Source organism: Cyclopterus lumpus, chromosome 1 (genome assembly GCF_009769545.1).
Source record: "Cyclopterus lumpus isolate fCycLum1 chromosome 1, fCycLum1.pri, whole genome shotgun sequence".
Classification (NCBI taxonomy): Eukaryota; Metazoa; Chordata; class Actinopteri; order Perciformes; family Cyclopteridae; genus Cyclopterus; species Cyclopterus lumpus.
Genome location: NC_046966.1, coordinates 18397310 through 18418040, shown reverse-complemented (window position 1 = coordinate 18418040; position 20731 = coordinate 18397310). Strand labels below are relative to the sequence as shown.

Here is a 20731-nt window from a genome sequence, read left to right as displayed (position 1 = left end):
TTACCTTGAAGGTGAGATCATGATCCACACATAGGCATTCATGTGGCCTTTGTTAAACTGCGTTTTTTACCAAATAGCATAACTAGCCATGACTCTGAAAGTGTTAACAGACGAGCATATATAAATGTGACTGTTAAATATTAACAAACAAAGACTAAATAGCAAATGTACACGTACAATGTCAGTTTTAGCCGTTAACATCGGCGCTATATAGCCGTGTAAACTAACTTTCGGGACGATACAGACATTTATTTTGAAAGAATCGTTGAACATCCGCTCTGCCGCCGTTCGGCCCGCGAGCTTGACGCCGCCATGTTTTAGAGGAGGGTGAGTTCAGGGAAAGACGGAGCCACACTGTCAATCACAATTAAGGAACCATGGGAGTAAACTGGTGAGGAAGCTCGGCGGAACCACAGTGTTTACGGTGAAGATTGTTTTAATTTGCGCGAAAACGACAACTATGCACCGGCACACTGTGGGACATTTACGTCTGGTCTCGCCAACTGGGAATCGCTCCACTTTGACGGGAATTAGCATGAGACGTTACATATAACAACAGAAACTTAGCGACTTCCAGTTGCCTGTGCCTTTTTTTCCTGCCCTCGCAGCGTCCCAGTTTGAACAAAATACACAAGTCACTGGTGATATTTGTTCAAAAGGCGGTGACGCGGAGGTTTATATAAAATCCAAGCCCTGGATATACCCGTGTTTTTGACTCCCAACTCGGTGAAAATCTGGTCCGTGCATTTTAGAGAACTGCCTTGTCGGCGAGTCGACTTTCGAAGGAGTGACGGTATTTATCGCTCCCTAAAAAACACCAAAAATACTTCACTCGAACTTTTTATACACCAACTTCAACGTTTGAGCTTTGTGCCAACGTGTATCTTCTTCTCCCCCAGGTACAAGAAGACACTCCCAGAAACAAACGAAGCCAAACGGCAGTCTTCGCTCCAACTTCAGCGAGAGCAAGAAGGCTGCAGATATGAGTGGGGGAGATGTGGTGTGTTCAGGGTGGCTGAGAAAGTCTCCTCCTGAAAAAAAGTTGAGACGTTACGTAAGTGCACTTTATATCCTATTTGTTACATTGTATTAAAAAAACAACAACTCCGCATTGCACACAAATGTGCCCGCTCTGCCCGGGACACCTTTCGTGTGTGCACGGTTTCGGGCGCAGTGACAGACGTGTGTAGGCCTCGTTCTCGAGTGCATTTCAACACGTTATGCGTTTTGGCATTTTCTGTACCTGAAACCGTTTTGTGACTTCTCCAAACACAATTCCCTGATAGTTAGAGCGGCTTTACCAATAATTACAACGTACTGTCGTTATTGTTTTGCTCAACTGCACTTCAACGGGGAACTGTTGCTGTTGTTTAGGGTCAAACCGGAGGCTCTCCCCACACCCACCCTCTTTATTAACTAGTTCACGCTCCCGCACAGCGCTCTGATCTCACAACATTACCTCTGATAATCTGACTTTCTTTGACCAATAGATAACACAATACATTCATTACTTTTGGAAGCGGTGCTTGTGACGTCACAGTCGGTGCTCGGTGTTTCAAAGGTGGTAGATCAGAGATACTCAACCTGCTTTGTCTGGGGCCACTTATGCGAAATGACTGACGGCCAGGTTAGTAAACAAACAATATTTATTAGAGGTCCAGATCTAATCCTTTTGTTAAAATTATTTCTTTTTCAATTTGACTGACTTATCAACTTGACACAAGGATCGACATGAGGCCTACATGACGGATACATTTGATATTTTACTGCATTTAACAGCTGCAGCTGCATTTTAGTTGTGAATGCTTTGGGTACATTTGAAAGAGTTTATACAACATTAAACACAGCTGGAACGTCTTACGGTCATGCAATCACTAAAGATATAGCCCGGACCAGATCCTTACCTGGCACTTAAAAAAAAGAAGAAGTTATATTTGTTTATTTTTGATACATTGTATGCACTCTGGCACCTTTTTTTTTACATTATTAGTAAAAAGAAATGCCATTGCGAATCAACAAATTTCATCGCAATTTGGAAAGTGGTTGGTGGGTCGTAAGTCTGTGGTATATGGTCACACCAAGGATTAAATGATTTACAAATCAACTGTGGAATACTTTGAATGAGCTCATTCTTGGACATTTCAAACAGTGTTTGTGAAAAGTTGTCAGATTTGCATAATTAAGTTGTTTGTCAGAGCTACTATAACTATTATGCTTACTGACTGATCACCCATACCCTTTCGCACACATTTACTGTCACAGCCTGCAGTGACATTGATTAAGCAAAGAAATGTTATAGCCGAGCAGCGTTAATGCAAAATTCAGTTCCTCATGTTAGCCGTCCTGTCAACGTGCTTTCATTATAGCTCAGTGGATATCTCTGTTATTGATATTTGAATTACAAGGCCCGCAACTTGAGCGGAGGGATGTTTTTACAGAAACCACAGGTCCAAATGGAGTGTTTCTTCTGAAAGTAGTAAAGCGGAAATCTAGCCTTTAAGACAGGGTTTTCTCCCATTTATAACAGATTAAAGTCTGATTAGATGTGGAGGAAGTCAAAATCCTAGTTCACTTACTAATTGTAAGCATCTTTCTAGTTTTTCTTTCTGTAGATTTTCACCAAAGTTCGGCAATTGAATAGTAAATATCCAGCTTTCCTCACCAACAACAGTTTCTATAATAGAGCCCAGTCATTGCCAATATATTGACCCATATTAGCTCAGTGCAGATATGTCCTTCCCAGTACATTTATTGATCACGATTGTGTAAAACAATTTAAGGGAATCATATGATATATGTTATGGTTTGTGTCAGGGAAATTAATAATGGGCGTTATATCATTTTGGGATTTTAGTATAGATAGTATAGTATTTCACATACGGTGAACATGTACATTATTTGTTACCTTTAGTACCTTGTAAAGCCAAAGTGAATACACAAATGATTACTAAAATTTAAAAAAAAAGCCCTATTTTGGAAATCGTACTATCGACCTAGAATTGAATGAAATCTAAAAATAGTGATTAACAAAAAACGTGGGTGTTGGGGCCAGTTTTTCCCATCCTGTGAAAGGTCATACTGCTTTGTCACATGAGGCTCTGTAATCCATGGAAGTGCTGAGTCTTCTTTTTATGGCGTGTGACACATTGATCAAACGTTACCTATGCAGCAACTCACCACCAGCTGTTTGTGTTGATGCCCAAAATGAATGGTCAATTATTTTCTAAAACAGAAGTCATGCAGCCGGTAATGAAGCATTGTGGTTTTAGGCTGGAAAGGATTTGTGGGATACCTATAAGGCTGAATACAGGAATTGTTTTGGTACTTTAAATGTATTGTGTTGTATTTGATGTTGTATTAGTTAGTTAACTGTATTCACCTGGAATCACATACACTTTAGAACAGACCAAGGGATGCGCTGATCTGACTTTTTCAGTCCCAATACCAATACCAGGGCTTTGGGAATCGGCCAATACCGTTGTTTAACTAATAAGCTGTATGCCTCACTGTGCGGGAGTGACTGGGATCATTCTTTTATGTGTAAGGCAGCATCAGGCTTGACCTAAACATTGCTTTCCTAATTCTGTTCAACAAAATACAACTAACACACGCATAGATAGAAATGTACTGAGTGGTTATTTTCTTTTAAATAATGGTATCCGATACCCGATCAGCCCATTGTCACAGATACCCGATCCAGCTATTTGAGGCCGATATTACTTCGAGTGCATCTCTAATCAGAACAGAATCCGATGAGCCAAATGAGAAATCTAATACAACTCTTCAGACGTGTGTCTCTCTCCGAGAGGAGAAGCTGGTGATGTCAGACGCAAGTTAAACGTGAAATATTTTCACTGTCACATGTTGCTGCTTGGAAGGCGAGCAACATGCCACGTTACGGCTACCCTTTTCTCCACCTCGGTTTTTAGTTAAAAACCATTTGATTCACAAGCTTCTTGATCTCCCTTTTCAGATGTTTGCTCTGCTTGGATTGGTCTCCCATCTCTTATTCAGAGTCTGCTCAGAAAGTGGTGACATTACAGTTCCTACACGCATCAGACGGGTTTAAAATGACGATCAATTACTGCAGACTGTATAAAAAAAAACATCACGTTGCCAATCAAATGCCTCAACTAATTACGCAGTCAAAGTTGTATGCACTTGTTTCCCACCAAACCGTTTATCACAGCGATGCTGATGAATGAATTGATGAGGATTTTGATTTGTAAGCAGAAGAATCCAGGGTTTGTGCACTTTCCTTGTAATCAGACTACAGTTGGTGAACTGTTTTCAACCTGTTTATATTTTCAACCAGTTTGAACCCCGGTCTCCATGTAGTTGTATTTAAACAGATAATCAAGCTCATGTAGTAACATTAAAACCCTTTGGAGAGATAAGAATAGCATAGAACACATTACAATCGTACGTGAACATGCCAACACCTTCAGCTCTCTTTCATAAATAAATCACATCTCCAGACTGAGCAGCAGTAAACTCGAAGCCGGGGGCCCCTGCTTACCTGACTTACCACTCGGGGGCAAACTTTGTCCCCGAGGCTCTGCTGCTGATTGGTGGAGCTCAGAGGTGACAGCAGTTCAGCAGACCGGCCTGTGTCTGAGCAGCCCCAACCACCAGGAGCTTGACACAAGCTAGAAGATGTTGCCTCTCTAATTGTTACCAATCAAGTAAATGTGAGGAGGCAATACTCAAAACCTCCCAATTCTGGTCACTTTAACCTGATATTGACCAATCAATCAAAAAAGGGGATCAGTCTTTCATAGTCCCCCTTTCCATCCATTCTGAGCGACATATTGAAATCGGACGCTTCCCCTTGGTCTCTGAAACAACTCAGTCAATATTTAATAAACAGAATGTATGCAGTATGTGTGATACAGCCTCTGTAATTGATGAATTGTTACAGTTAATGGACACTTCCTGTCCATTAATGTCTCATTCAGGGACAGCATGATGGTATCTAACCAAAAATGGCTTTTGTCTGACTTTTCATGACTGTATCCGCTGCGGTTTTCCATTTCATTGACACAGCATTTTCCGTCTGGTTCTTCTTTTCTTCTTTAATTTCTCTTACCTTTCAATCTGTGAATTTCTGTCAATGTCCATTTGTAAAAACCTCTTCAAAAGAACAGCTTAGAGTCTGGTATCTCCACGCCATGCTATCAGAGGGACGTAAGGAGTTGCAGGGATGAAGTTGCAAGGTTGTTTTTAGCATCACTCTGTTAAGAGATAGTACACATACAGTATAACAGTTCATTGCCACGTGGTAAGATTATATCAATATAAATCCTATCTATCTATCTATATCAGTCTATCCATATACACACACACACACACACACACACACACACACACACACACACACACACACACACACACACACACAGTGAGGACTATTGCTTTTGTTTGAACACATAGTTCACTGCATAGTTGTAAGGAAGCCCCAGCTTAAATAATATATCAGGGTTCCCACATGTCCTGGGAAACACGAGGAAAACAAAATAGACTGCATATCTTTTAAGCCAGACTTCCACAGAGAGAAGAGGAACACATTAGTGTATGGCGCGATACCAGCGAGTTCATCTCTGAAGTGTGTGTGTGTGTGTGTGTGTGTGTGTGTGTGTGTGTGTGTGTGTTGATTTTTGATTATATTTCCTATCCTTAATTTAGCTGGGCAGTTCCTCGGTTCTCTCCTCCCAGTGCACATAGCTATATGGATGGACCATTATAATCCCTGTAGTCCATCGGCATGTACCCACTAGAAACGGATAAGGATTATGTTGTACTCTTCGACCAGCCCTTAATAGGGCCTCAGCGCTGGAGTAGAAGGCTGCTGCGTAGACCGGAAGATGGAAAATATTGAACCCTGAAGGTCCTCATCTGATGGCTGTAAAGGGAGATTGAGGACATACCCCATACCCCTCTCAGCTGAGGGGGAAATAAATTTACAGCGTACAATACTGCAGGCATAAACCAGTACATTCGTCTGTCTGACTGGAAGCGACTGTCATTTGCAAAGTGAAGAGAAATATTTACGCAACAAATGTGACGGGGAAACAAAACAAGGAGCCATAGCTCTTTGATTAAGTAGAGGATTCAATAAATCTGCTTAGCAAGTGGAACCGAGAACAAACACTCTAACACCCACTTTGTGTTAAACCCCCTCCCCACATGCTTGAAGAAACAAACAAACAGGCAAGTCGAACAGGATGCAACAGAGGGGCACTTGTGTAGCATTAGCCTCTTAGGCTAGCATTGAAAAATGACTGGACTGTGTCCAGGCTGCCACAACGACTCTGCTCTCCATCTGGAGCGGACACACTACTGTTGTGTGATCGGCCACAGCTAGAAAATGGATTGCATGTGCCATTAATTATTTAATGTCCATTACAAACAAATAACCATTAAATATTCATATCTGTGCTACTACAGTAGTTATCCTTACCGGCCCACTTTTGTCCCAGACAAAGACCGTCGTCATTGTGTTATACATAGGCGTATCATTTGCAACGGAGCCACATTGCAAACCAGAATGGTTTCAAAGTTCTGTTCTAAGGAGTCACAAACATTAGGAAAACGGTTTGATTCTCAATTTATCGGCTGAGCTTTTGCCAGAACACACTGGGTATGTTTCTTTTCAGTCGAACCAAACTGATGTTTGGGCCTTTTTTGTTTCAAAACACAACAGAATGGAAAATGACTGTCTCAGTTTTCTTCTGGATATTTATAGAGGGTAGTAAGCCTGAAATCACGTTGTTGCATCACAAAGGAAAACACAGCCACAAAAACAACACAGCCAGTTAGAGCAAAGCCCTCTGAAAGTTGGCAGTTTCGAGCATTTTTGTGACACGGTAAATATGTCACCAGGGTTTTTGCAGATTCACATTAGCGAGATTATGTTTGAAATGTACCAGGAACATCAGACGATCTATATTCTACACAGTTTTCAGTATTATATGTGTGTTATCCATCTTTATGGGACAGCAGTTCTGAGAGTCTTGAAAACATGAATTACACGTATCGCTCCCAATTACCCAAAGGGCCATCCAGTGAAGACCGATCGACCGCATGTATCTATTTTGGATCGCTCATTGTCTCTCTGTGGTCCTTACAGCATTGATTCCCTAGCATTGAAAAACTAGTATTTATAAAAGAACCTGTAGTGAGAATACATACTTCAGACCAGGTGAAATGGTAAGAGGAGCTAGGCGATAAGGAGATACAAGGTGAGAGACATAGTAAAACAAGTTAGTTTTTTGCCAACCTTTTTAAGAGTGGTGTATTTTATCATTCTTTTTATTTACATTCGTGCCACACCTTCCCCCGTGACAAACAAGTGACTCGGGTGTTCCTACGTCAATCACTGGCCTTCCGTGGCACTCAAGAGCATGTGACTCCAGACATTAACCATGGGGGTGACCGGCTCAGTGGTAAAGCAGGGCCGTCCGTCCTTCAATCGGAAGATCGGCGGTTTGATCCCCGGCTCCACTCGTCCATGTTGACGTGTCCTTGGGCTAAGACGCTTCACCCAAATTATTGTGAAGAATTAGAAAGTCCCTGCATGACAGCCACTTCCATCAGTATACGCTAAGTACAGTCCATTTACCATTGGGGTATACATGTTACACAAGTTAATTATGTTATTGGTTGAATTACAATTGCATGCATACTGGTAAATTCTAGTCAGTAACAAAAAAAAAAGACTCAAGTGTTTTCCTCTTGAGTGGTGGTGCTATGTGCAGATTATGCACAATGCTAGCATTTTGTAAACAGATGTGTCTCTTTTTGCCTGGTGCAGCTGTTTGCTATCCTGTGTGCCAAGTGCACCAGCAGCTTGCGGTGAGACTGTAGAGAACTGGTTCTTATGCAGACTTGGTTTTCCTGTTTGAATCTTGGGAACCGAGTTGTTTCTGTTGGAATATGATTCTACTGAGTTGTAAAATGATCCTTTTGTGCCGCTTGGCACTGCGCCAAGTCGACCAGTTTCAAGTGCAACTATTATTAAATGCAGATGACGGAAACCTCAACTATTTCTCAAGGCTAATTGCACACGTCATGTGTTTTATCAATTTGTGATGGATCAGGGCGTTTTTTTAAATTTATATACAATGATGTGACAGATTAAATTCAAAGAGGGTATTTTCTTTAAATCAAATGTCCCACATACTTGGTTTACATAGTCTCATGTTTCAACTGTTGCAGCTAATGACACCAGGCAGTACAAATAGTATGTGTCATAAGGCTCATGCTTTCTATTTCCAGAGAAGAGTTGTAGTCTGTTCTGGACATAAAACAGGGCTGGTAGGAGAACACAGATGGCCAAAGATGGTCTACACTAACCAGACAGAAAGGCTGTAGGGATCTCTGTTCCCATCAGATTTGTGTGTGTGTCGTTTTAAGAAGAAATTTAAAAAAAAACAGACAGACGCATGTATGATGATGTGCATTCCCTGAATTCTTGGGAAGCAGGGGAAACCTCTTCAGGGCTACTGTTGCATGACTATAGATATGTATGTGACATGCAGGCTGTGGTATAGCACAACGGCAAGCAATAACCTCGTCGTCATTGTTGTGGAGAGAAAGCAAATGGGATGGGAAGGACTGGAGTGCTTCTCAAAGCAACACCATTAGGCAGCCTCCAGTGAGAGCAGCTCTCTGTTCTCTCCCTCTTTATTTCCGTTCCCTGTGCTTCTTGGCAGTCGCAGACAGCAGGAATGTGATCTTGCTCTGTGCTCCTCTTTGCCGGTCTTGCTGGGCTGTGAGCGCCTGGTCCTGGGCTGCTGGTCGCTCAACATTGGTGAGGATGGTTTGACTGCACTGCACTGCACTGCACTGCACTGGCTGATTGTTGATTCTGCAGCAACGGGAGGGAAGAGGAGCCGCTCCCTGGCGCCCCAACAAGGCATAGCCGCCCCTTCCTGTGTGAGGCGCTGATGGCTACCAGATGGCGGTTGAAGAGAGAGGAGGAGGGGACCTGTTCTCCCTCCTGATCTCTATTTATCCTTTCTTCTTTTTATATTGTTCTTTTCTCTGCTTGTATCCCCTACTTTTCTCTCTCAAAATCTTTATTTCTTCTTCACCTCGTCTTTCTCTTTCTCTTCCCCTTTTGCTGCAGCAGCAAATTGTTCTCTTGATAAAAGAGAACAAAAGGGAGAGTGAACCTGATGTTGCTGGCATCCAGGCTACACACAAACATGTTTTACATACCATCAGACACAAAAAGATGACTCGCTGAATAGTTGTATGCTTTGAAAGCCTATTTGGGACAACGTAAACTCTTTAAATGTAACATTTTAACACGCAGCTTTATGGTCGCTGTAGCTGCAATTCCTATAGATGTCTGCACCTGTTGAGTAGGAGCTGAGAGGTACATGTGATGTTTGATTCTACAGCAAGAAGTCATGAGGACTGAGCTCAGTGACCAGTTGTCTCTCTCTGAAAGCCTGCTTCTCACCAACAGGAGGCCCTCTAAACTCATTGCACATAGAGACCACTATCACCTCGTCAGCTGAGTCCCAAGGGTACATACATGGTCACAAATGACTTAACGCTCCTGCTTGATGAAATTAGCTCTAATTGCCTTGTTTGGAGGTTGACCTGTTTGTGCTTTCATGCAGCTTCTTCCTCAACTAGTTTTAAAGAGACATCAGCTACATTGCAAGATCAGCATGCTGCATTTCGTTGTCTTATCTCATAAGAAGACTTGCAGAAGAAGTTAGAGATGGAAAAGAAAGCAATTATTTGCTGCTGTTGCCTCATTAAGCCAGGCTACTAATTAAGCTGGACTTTTGACAAGGGAGACCTGGGATGCACACACCTGATTTAATTTCACTGCTGATTTTATTCTCTATTAATCCATTATTTGTTTGATCTCTGTTGGAAGATTGTAAAAATATGTTGTTCATTATTATTTTTTATTTACATTTGGAATATATTAAGTTTACTATCAGAAGTAAGAAAAACAGGAAATATAAAAAAATTACATCTGGAAGCAAAATGGAAGCTGTAGCCAATAGATTTTGACATTTTTGCTTAAATTGACTTAAAGCAATACGTTGTTCCTGTTGATAGCCTACTGGATTAATTGAGTACTGGCTTCAGCTCTAAAATGACATGCATTTATAAAGCTTTATTGAATTGAACAGCAGTGACACTTGACATCACAAGTTACATTTGACTTGATGTTAACAGTGGAAATTGATGAACAAATGTGATGTTTATGATCTGAAGTTGGTCTGACAAAGACTCAAATGTCTTGTGACCTAGGTCACTTCCTCTTTGTGGGGTTCTCTACTTTTGTGTCAAAAATAAAATGTCCACCATGTCAATACTACTATTTGTGCGCCTCAATTGAAGAAGCAGATGCAAGACGCAGGACATCAAATGATTCCCAGAACGTTAATTATAATTTACAATCATTTTTAAAAAGGGTCTTTCCCAGGGAACTGTGGTTGTTTTTCTCTGAGAAGTTTAGTGCTCAAGAATGTTGGACGATTCCTGTGATCAGGTTTGAGGGAAGCGTTTGAAGGTAGAAATATGTGCGACACTATCTGTTCACATTTAACTCCAACGGTTCACCTGTCATTTCCCACACACATATGCAGCTGGCACTCTAGTCATGTGGTGCTGTGTGATCTGACCCCAGCCGCTGTGTCTGCAGCCCCTTAATATAGCCCACTGCTGTCATGGTAGTTTTTGCCCCTCTTCTCTTGCTCTGTGCCGTGTGTGCACCAATTTGTGTGCACGTTTGTCCCGGCTGAGTTAGACAGGGGGTGTTGGGGTGTCAGCCTGGAGACTAGATGTGAAATATTGCTACTGACCTGTGTAATTTCCCAAGTTACTGTGACTCAGACAGGCCTTCGATAAGAAAAATACAAAGAAATGCTGGACCTATCTAATTGTAATTAATTTGTCTTTTTCTTTAAAATTCAATCATCTAATTTAGTTTTACAAATCAGCTTCAGCATCCTCAGAATAAACAAATAGTCAGAGAAAGACAGATGGCTCTTTGCTACAAACCATTGGTCCTGTTCTGGCCACTGTCCCTGATTACACATTACAGTTACTATGGTGCTGTCCGATATCGTCGGCATTGCCTCAAGCCAGAGGACGTGGTTAAACTTGCACGTGTGTGTGTGTGTGACGTGGTTAAACTTGCACGTGTGTGTGTGTGTGTGTGTGTGTGTGTGTGTGTGTGTACACACACACTGAGAAATACACAGATGCAGCAGACCCCTGGTCTCAGAGAGGATTTGTTTCTAGCCTCATTGGAAGCTGGGAGTGTGGAGGACCTCCTCCCCTTGTCCGCCTCCTTTCTTGGCTGTTGTCTAAACTTTCCCTGGCACTCTGCTCTTCTTTTTACACTTCTTGCTGGTGTGTCCAAAAAACCAAAACCTGTGGAATACCTCAACCATCCTTATCTCGGCTCATGCCCATGGATGGCATTTGGATAATCAGCTACTAACTGTTTGAAATCCAAGCAGAACTCAAGGTTGGTAATTTGTATGACTTGACAATTTGGAAATATTAGTATATACCAATTGTTATTTAGGTTAGGAATACAGGTCATATTGGTAAATACAAGAGGAAATATACATTTCATAATTCTAGAAAACTTGATGAAATTAGCTCTAATTGCCTAGTCTGCAAATACAATTATTTTGTGTTGTAATATCCTAGTGAAGTCCTGCCCAATACTGTATGAAGTTGCAAAGGGAACTTCCAGCATAATCCTTTTATGATCAGCAGGATTAGTCACAGGTGTTCAGTGTAACAGACACTTTTGTAATTTGGGAGAATACTACAAGTTGCAATAGTGGAGTCAAAATTGGAAAATATCTTGCTCTTGTGTATTAAATATTTGAAGTCGATTTGCACATGATTATGTGCCACTGTCTATGTTCTACGGTGACGGTTATTTCTGAACTATTGTGTACACATTTGTCTGGACTGCACTGTTTGACGCGCGTACAGGCAAATAAGGGCTGAAAGGAGAATTGTCAGCGGTCAAGGAACAGCGTGATCATGTGAACCAAGTCTGCCATGCCAAAGGAATGTGTTGAATTCTAATGATGCTGCTTTGACAAGAGCATGTGACTCAAGAGCAAGAGCTCAGATTGGCGAGGGCAAAAGAAGCAAAGGCCGATAGAGTTAGGGGAAAACGGTAAAGGAGAGAGAGAGAGAGAGAGCAGGTAATCGCAAGAAAGAATGCAAGGGGTAAAAGTGTCAAGGTTGTGGAGGAGCAAAACATGTTGACCTCGTAACATTTGTAAAACCAAAGAACAAGGAGATTCTGTGGGAATATGATGCATGTTTTGGGGAGAAACATATCCTGAAGTCATATGAGCCAGTCTATATCTCTAGTACAGCTTTGGTTCTCATGGCTGAGAGTGGGCTGCCATCTGCACTCACACAGTATGTAGATTGAATCGGGCACTGGATGAACAGGGGCAATTAAGTGCATTGAGTCTGGGACATTTTCAGCAAAGATTCAGATCATATAAAGTAGCCAAAGTAATGTTGGCGTCAACGTCTTTAGTCATGGAATAACACTTGAGTTTCTATCAGGGTATTTCTTAGTTAATATACACACAGTCAGATACTTTGACCAAGAAATCAAAAAGAGTTATTTTTTCATATTCATGCATCAGTGTGAAAAGAATGTCATCTGATCCTTCTGTGAAATAGGCAAAAAAAGACTTGGAAAAAAGAAAGAGAAATGCTTTTGTTTAAGTTTGACTTTTATGGGTGTTTTAAAAAAAAATTCTTTTACAAAATGAACAAAAACTGGACCTCGTGGTTTAAGCACAATGCGCATAATGGATGCTCAACCTCCATGTCTTCAGCTTAATGCTGTTTCCTACTCTGTAGGGTAATAGGTATTGATTGGTGACCTGGATTTTACCCTTGCCACCACAAACCAATGTGAGTGCATTTTCACCATGCTGGAGGAGCAATAACTATAAATTACAAGAACGTGAGAAAGACACTTAAGTGATGGCGCAAATGTTGCCTCGCCACAATTTGTCCTTTTGTGATCTTTCTACATTTTTATGTTTGTCATGAAGACTCCTTATTTGAAGCTGATTAGTATTTTATTGCTGTATATTAGCAATCCCTATCATTTGCAGGGTTTATACAATCCTTTAGCATTCGAATACCTCATGTACAGAACCTGTTGAGAATATACTGGACCATTTGGACACAAATATCACTTTTGTGTGAAGGATATAAGCACTTAAAGTGACAATCTTTTTGATAGTTCAGTCTTGCTAGTTTTTGGTAGAGAATTGTTCTTGTTTACTACAATATTTGAACTGTCTTAGATAACATAAATAAATTTGAATAATTTGTTCAGCAGATTATCTATTATGGAGTCTTTTTCCTTGCATCATTGAACCTTTGAAGTTGAATATTGCAGCTTTAGGTTCACGTTTCCCTCTGTCTTCTGTAGTTTGTAAACATGTGCTTTTCAGCACCACTGTGTGTTTTCTTCGGTTGCATCCAGACTCGTAAGGCTCATTTCTTTGTGTGTTTTTTTAGTTTTTTTGAGGGTTGCTGTGGTGAAGACTCTTTGGTTTGGGATTTGTGGTTGGTCTTAGAGGTTGTTTCATTTGAAAGTAGATGGATCCATAAAACGTTCAACTTTTAAATGTGAGATGGCGAGTGCAACTGCGTTGAGTGCAAGCTTTTAGATCAAATCTCCAGGCATGCTGGCACACACACCCAGAGAAGCCACAGCTAAAGAGAGAGGATCATGTTTTTGAAATGCTGACATCTTTTTTTTTGGTCCGTTTGCATAATGAATTAGTTAGAAAAATGTTTTGCGGTGTTGTCCTTGCTGGCTTAAACTGAATTCCACACATTCTTCACTAAATGTGAATCACTGTACAGGAATCGCATGAACACACATGCAGAGCACAACCTCTGAGGTATGTGTTCACACCACGCACATTCACTTTCAACTGAAAGTGAAGCGGTATCAACTGAATGTGACATGAGAGCGTGGAGGTGTGTACCGGTTTCTGGGGACTAGTTGAAAAAAGGAGGTGTGTCTTCTTTGACTTAACAAGCCTCGGCATGCTCAACAGCTCAGCTCGTAAAACCGGACACCAAAATCAGTTAATGCAAATACTAAGAATTACCATGTTTTATTTCTGATCGTGAATAAATGAAAATGGTAAAATACGATTTGAAGCAGCACAATAATGACATCATTTACACATTTTTCATCCTTCAGATGTTCCTGTTTTCTTAGATAAGTTCACATTTTCATTGACTGGAATAACCTAAATAGTACCGTTCCATCTCCTGTTTTGCTGAGTAACCAGATGCCTCTTCTTTGAATGCAACACCACTGGCAACAGAGAAGTGCATATCAGAGTCCATTTCCTTATCTCTTGTATGGCATCTCAATCCTCATCCATAGTGGATGGACTCTAGCCAGAGAGGGGGGTAATTAGATCATGTCTAAGGCAACCTCTCACTGGCCATTAAATGCAATTTGGAATAATTTTCATTGGACTGATTGGATTAGACTGCTGCTGCTCACTGCATGGATACCGATTGGGTTAGACACACACCCAGAGTGGACTAACACAACATTAACAAGGTACCTACTACCAAGCTTTTTAAAACCCTATTAAATTGTAACCAATCAAAAAGCCGTAGAATATATAAACCACACTTTCTGTTGCTGAATTGGTGTGTAATGCATACGAAGAAAATTGATTTGAACATGGCCTCATTAAAGATGTAAATACACATAAGTCCGCACACTCACCCACACATGCTTTTCATGACTGACTGTGGAGAAGTCATCCATCTCGCCGTGCAGTGGTTCCCCTACAGGAAGCAGTGGGTCCATCATGAGTCTGCGGTCAACCCACAACCTGCTGTAGTGTGAAACCTTCTGCTTCACTGAGAGCTGAGCCACTGCAGGCTCTTATTGAAACATTTGATTTTGACTTTTGTGGGCACAGCTTGTTGAGTAGTGACTGATATTTGTGGTTTTACCCACCTATGTTGGGCCGGTGTATTGTAGCTGTGCTGTAGTGTAGAAGTGGTGCGTAATGGGGGTAGCGGTGGGCAGTTGTTGCCAGGGGAGGTGGTGTGTTATTTTCAGTCCATTGTGTCTACTTCCTGCGGGTCAGGGGTTATTGGAGCAGGGTGTTGCAGACTTGACGGAGTAAAGAGGAGGGAAGGGAAGTCAGCAGGGTAGGCAGGAAAGTGGCCAGACTCACTCGACAACAGTGGCTGCTCAGCAACTTGCTCACCTTGCTTCTATCACAATGTTTCCCGTTTTTATCCGTGCAAAGCTTGGACTCTTCACAACCAGGTAAAGAGCCATGAATTGCATTTCGATGATGGGCAAGCTTGTCATTTAGAATTTTCATTCGAATTGCTGTTGCCGTCAGGATTTTCCAAACGTCGTTCACTTGTTTTTCTCAGCAGAAGGTTGGAGACGGACTTAACCGTCAATTCGGTTCCTCTTCGGTGTGGAGATGTTTGTTTGTGGCAATAGCTCACTAAAAATATGGAAGATAGGAAGTGGATGGAAATTTGATGACGCATAACTTCAATAGCAACTTAATAGTGTGTTTGGATCCTATGTTACAGCTGAACAGATTAATTCATTAATTGAAGTGAATCGTAGAGAAATGCAATCGTAATTAAACCAAATGGGTACAATGCAGTGTATGAATGACCCTTAGTGTCAATAATAATGAATATGATGTTTTTTCTCTATTACATCCTATAAAGATCAGTGAGAGCCTTGCCCATGCAAAGAAACAGTGACTTCCAGCAAGTGCAGTGACAGCTCTTGAGTGAAAATGTTGAAATGTTTGCAATAATGCATTTAAATATGAAATCTTGAGGCCACAGCAGCCTGAAAGAAGGAGCAAAGTTCATTCTGTAATTACGTTGTCTTCTCTGCAAGCCTTTGATCTGCAATCAGGGGACACTTGTTTTTTATGGTTAGGGGCAGGCTCTGTGCTGTGTTGTTGTGCCAATACATTTGATTGATTATTGTAACATTCCCGCACACAGTGTGGATATATTCATTATTCCTTTTAAGACATCCCAAAGCCCTTTACCGGCAGATCAACAGCTCTAAAAGAGATATTTGAGTGACACATAATTAGCTCCACTCTGTTGCACTTTAACATAAAAATAAAAAAGACTGAATATTACAAAATTACACACTAATTCCTATGTAAAATTATGTTTAATTACGTCAAAAAATATTGTTGTGTCAGGGCCCCTCGATGTAGACCCTTGCGGTGATATCTCTGGCCTGGTCGGTCTTTCTAATTAACATACTTGGCAGTATACGTGCATGTGGGTAGCCAGAAACGATGACTTCACAATTGTCTTTAGTTTAGTAATAGCTACAAACAACGACATCAGTAGAGGAGCAAATTCCCAAAAAGGCGTTTTTTGAGATACCTCTATTCAAGGTACAACAAAGCACAACCATGTATTTCATAACTTAAATATGTCCAATGAAAATATAGGCTTCTACAGGGAGTGTGCCTTATCACATGTATTTCTGGAAATGATCAGAATGTCACCAATTCATACCGGATGTTCACAGACAGGCACTGAAGCAAATATTTCATCAATACCTTTGTCCATCTTTGAAATGTATAAACGTTTAGTTTTAGTGGAGCTAGAGTAAATGCTGCAGCAGGTTTACTGTGTGAAGTTAGTTGAGGAGTGTCATTTTACAATAAAGAGGATCATCTCACTCCCAAATAATATCACATTTCCTGACCACTTCCCCTAACACAAGATGTGCTGTTTAATGTGAGCACAATATAAAATGTGGTTATTGAGATATCATTGTACAGATGTGATTTGCTCTCTTCTTTGTCCACTAAAAGCATATATAGTAACGGTATTTGAATCAAATACCCCGTGTTTTTGGACAACGTATGAGACATAAGCTGTTGCAGCATTAGGTGAATGTTAATATAGAAGAGGTTCTAAAGTTAGCTCTCGACCGACCCCCAAACACGACCACAGTGACAAAAGGAGGCAAAAGCGGAAATTGTTTTGCCCAGAGTGTGTGTTGGGAACAGATGACCAGGAAGATAAAAAGTGCTAACAAAGTGGAAACTTCCACCAAGGGATGTTATTTTGCCGTGTGTGTGTGTGTGTGTGTGTGTGTGTGTGTGTGTGTGTGTGTGTGTGTGTGTGTGTGTGTGTGTGTGTTTCTCTCTCTCTCCATTTCTGTGTTGCACAAAGCTCCATGTTTCCTGGAAAACACAGTGAGAGGTAGTTGGTTTAGTTTTGAAGAAAAGGGCGAACACTGTGACTGTTGAACAGTTTCCTTCATTATATATAACTACTGACGCGTCTATACTCCCTCAGTCATACATGATGTGAGGTTTTGTTAATGTTTAAACCTGCTCCCAGTGAGTTAATGCTTTACCCCGTGAGCAGGGTTTAAGTCTGAACCTAACCTGTCTGAAAGCTGCGTGGAGAGGCCAGGGGGTAGCTGTGCTTTTCAGGGGACTTATTGCTATTCGAGGTGGCATTTGTCAAATGTGGTTGATAGAAAATTGATTGAATCATCCTGGTTTTCTGAAGGGAAACAAGACCATCAGCCACAGTGCAGAACTACCGATCAGTACCTCGTTTCGTCGTGCTACATCTTCCCCACCTTCTCCCGCTCACTCACCCTCTCTCTTGGTCCATCCCTCCCTCGGTCTGCGGATACTCTAATGAATGGTATGGAATTATTAGTCGACTGAGAGTTCCTGTCCCCGCCCTCGGAGAAAGTGTACAGCAACGACAGCGATTACACATTCGCCTGTCCAAGACAGTAGAGTAACAGCGGCACCGTGGTCCTGGGATGTATGGGGAAAAAAGACTATAGAATTGGTTGAGAAAAGATACCTTTCCGACAAAGCCACAGAGAATATAATACCTGCTCTTGACAACTTTGGTAAGCATCTCTATTTCCTCTGCAGATAGTTTTTGTCAAAGTTGTGCGGAAGAAGTGAAAGTTTGAAAGTTAAATTATTCCAGAATTTAACGGAGACCCAGTCCTAAAGACTGGGTCTCCGTTAGAATATTTGTGGAAGCAATAGTTGTTGTCTTGACATCGACTTGTTATTAGGTCACATGTGAAAAGCCCAAAAATTAAGAACACCTGTTCGCCTTTCGGACGGTCTTTCATGAAAATGTTGGTCTTTGTGTGCGCTGTTTGCAGAGATAGCAGTATGACTACCACGGTCTGTGTTCTTTGGACAGTCACCGTAGATTGTTAGGGCTGGGGTCAGATGGCGCCTGACTGGGTGAGAATTTCACAGCTGCAGATGAAAGAGAGCGACTGTGGGATGGTAAGTTGTGGGAGAGAGAGAGCGAGGGATTGTGTTGACGGAGAAGGGAGAGAACCGACTTGTTTTGATCATGGGTGCTGCTTATGGATCAATACACTGTTGATGAGCACATAGCGCTGGTGTAACCTACACACTCAGGAAGAGCTGATTTTGTAGAAGCAGCTGCTCAAAGTTACCGTGAAGAAAAGTTTCTTTCACTTTCTGACTTCAAAGCATTCGGTATTATCAGATATTTATCAAACATAAAAACATGTCAGTTTGCCATTTTTTTTTTTTTTTTTTTAATAAAAGCAAAAGTGTGACCTCCATAGTATTTGCCCAGTTCTGCTCTTTTTTTTGGTTTGGAGCTAACTGGTTTGCCTTTGTATCCTGTGCAGAGGCTAGTGCTGTCTCACATTGCTGCACCAGTGTATTTAATAAAGAAGCCCATCAACTTGGTTATGGAATAATTCAATATTATTATTCATAGTTGTTTCATATAATCACATTTTGAGGAAATACTCACATTTGCAAGATTATGGTTAACAACTGTTGTTTCTAAATGCACGATAACAATATTTCCACAATCTCTTGCAGCACAAGATTCCAAGAACAGAAAGAAAAACCAACTGTTTTTCTTTTCTTTTCTTTAATCATAGGATTTTAATCTTGTTAAAGCCATTCAACCCAATGTATGAGCATGATTTATCACATGATGCTGATAGTTATTTCTATATTAATTGTGTCCATGTAGTCCACTCCAATTCTGGCTGGGATTCAAGGAGATCGTTCAACTAGATAGATCATACACCGTTTTCATTTTAAATTTACATTTCCCAGCAGTGTACTGGCACAATGTGCAGCCAAAGAATGAGGAAGTGACAAAGTCGTTCCAAATCATTGATTCTTTCAAATCCTTAGGCACATTTGTGTTCGTTGTCACTCTTGTGACAATTAATGCAACACTAGAACATGGGTAATTCGGAGCACATGCAGTATATAAGGCCTATTGTTATGCAAGGTTTGTCATTTGCAGTCCATTAAAAATGGATGCCTAGTTTCTTAGGAATTCTGGATCTTGAGCTTTTGGTTCTTCTGGAAGAATTGAGTCTTGAGATTCTCACTGTTGTGTCTCTGACCTGTGTGGGAAGATGGGGCGCTTGCACACAAAGCAAGGATGTGATGTTTCAGTTTAACAAAGATTTGTTCTTGTTTTCTCTTGGAGAGGAGAGAAATGAAGAGGTTGACTCTCACATGGGAGCAGTGCTAAGGGGTGGATACGGATGATAATTGATAAGTTCAGAAACAGTTGGGAGTTACAATATTTCTCTGTGGGTGTTTGTCAGATGGACATGTACGAGTTCAGTAGGACACACACAGTCACACCTAAGCTGGTGTTGCTGTTTGCCTGGGTGGTCCTATCTTTAGCTTGTTCTCACTCTATTTCTCTTTGTTTATTTCCTCTGCTGTCTTTGGCCTCAATCCTATTATGGGTGCAAAGAAAAGAGACGTTTATATTTCCTCCTAAATATTTTGTTGTCAATTGTTTTCATTATATCCATACAGGACTACTTTTACAATAGTTTGCTGTTCGCGGTAAAATGTTATTGGAAATATTACATTTAAATTCAATTTGGAAATGTTCAAATAATTGCTCATTATTATAATTATAAATATTATATTCTCATTATTTTTGGATAATTGCCCATCTTTATAGTCTGGCGTGTTGTTGAGGGCTGCTGCTATGGTTAGGGTTAAATCGTAGTTAAAAGTGCTTCTGTAGAAAGGTGCAGTCTGCAAAGCGTTCATGCATGACTTGGCTTCCTTAGGGCTGCCCAGCAACATCACTTGTTTTTGTGCTGAAGAGTGCACACTTTGTTAGAACAACATAATGAAAAGCACATTATTGTCACTGAAATGTAAAAAAAAGCTACCATCACACATGCATGCTGCGAGAGAATACAGGAGAAGACAGGATTTCAAATCAATGCCTCAATATTGGATGGAAATCTGGGTAAGAGCTTTCTTACATTTTCCTGCGCTCTGTAAGCCCTTCTTATCTCCTCACTTAAAAGACCGCCAGTAACGGACTAGCTATCTTTGCAGCATTAGCAGAAGTGTCCCGGCTTTCAAGGGAGAGCTTTTGTGAAGCAGGCATGTAGAGGAAGCTGTCCATGCTGTGGCATCTCTGACCGTTTTTTCATTGAGAGTGCAGATAGGAAACCGAATCGTAAAGTCTCTACAGGAAGCAGAGGAAGGATAGAGGATGGAGCCTTCAGATGCAACACTAGAAAGACAAATGCAAGGAAAGTGATTTGTCAATAATTCTGAGCTGCTTAGCAGTGAAATTAAGAAATTAATATTTTACTGCTGTAATCTGGGGACAC

At 41.0% G+C, this 20731-nt stretch overlaps 1 protein-coding gene across 6 annotated transcripts in view; it reads left to right on the top strand.

Annotated features, from left to right (window-relative positions):
* Window positions 1–320: 320 nt before the first annotated feature.
* gab1 (GRB2-associated binding protein 1) overlaps window positions 321–20731 on the top strand; it is a 45969-nt gene continuing 25558 nt past the window's right edge. For 5 of the 6 annotated variants that reach the window (XR_004610071.1, XM_034543946.1, XM_034543781.1 and 2 more), the window contains exons 1-2: window positions 321–793; window positions 900–1054. Coding sequence is in view for 5 of the 6 variants with exons in the window: in XM_034543946.1 (XP_034399837.1) it covers window positions 983–1054 (72 nt within the window). In the remaining variant the exon portion in view is untranslated. Of the gene's footprint in view, window positions 794–899; window positions 1055–20187; window positions 20359–20731 lie in introns of those variants that run through there. The other variant, XM_034543460.1, reaches the window with a different exon arrangement.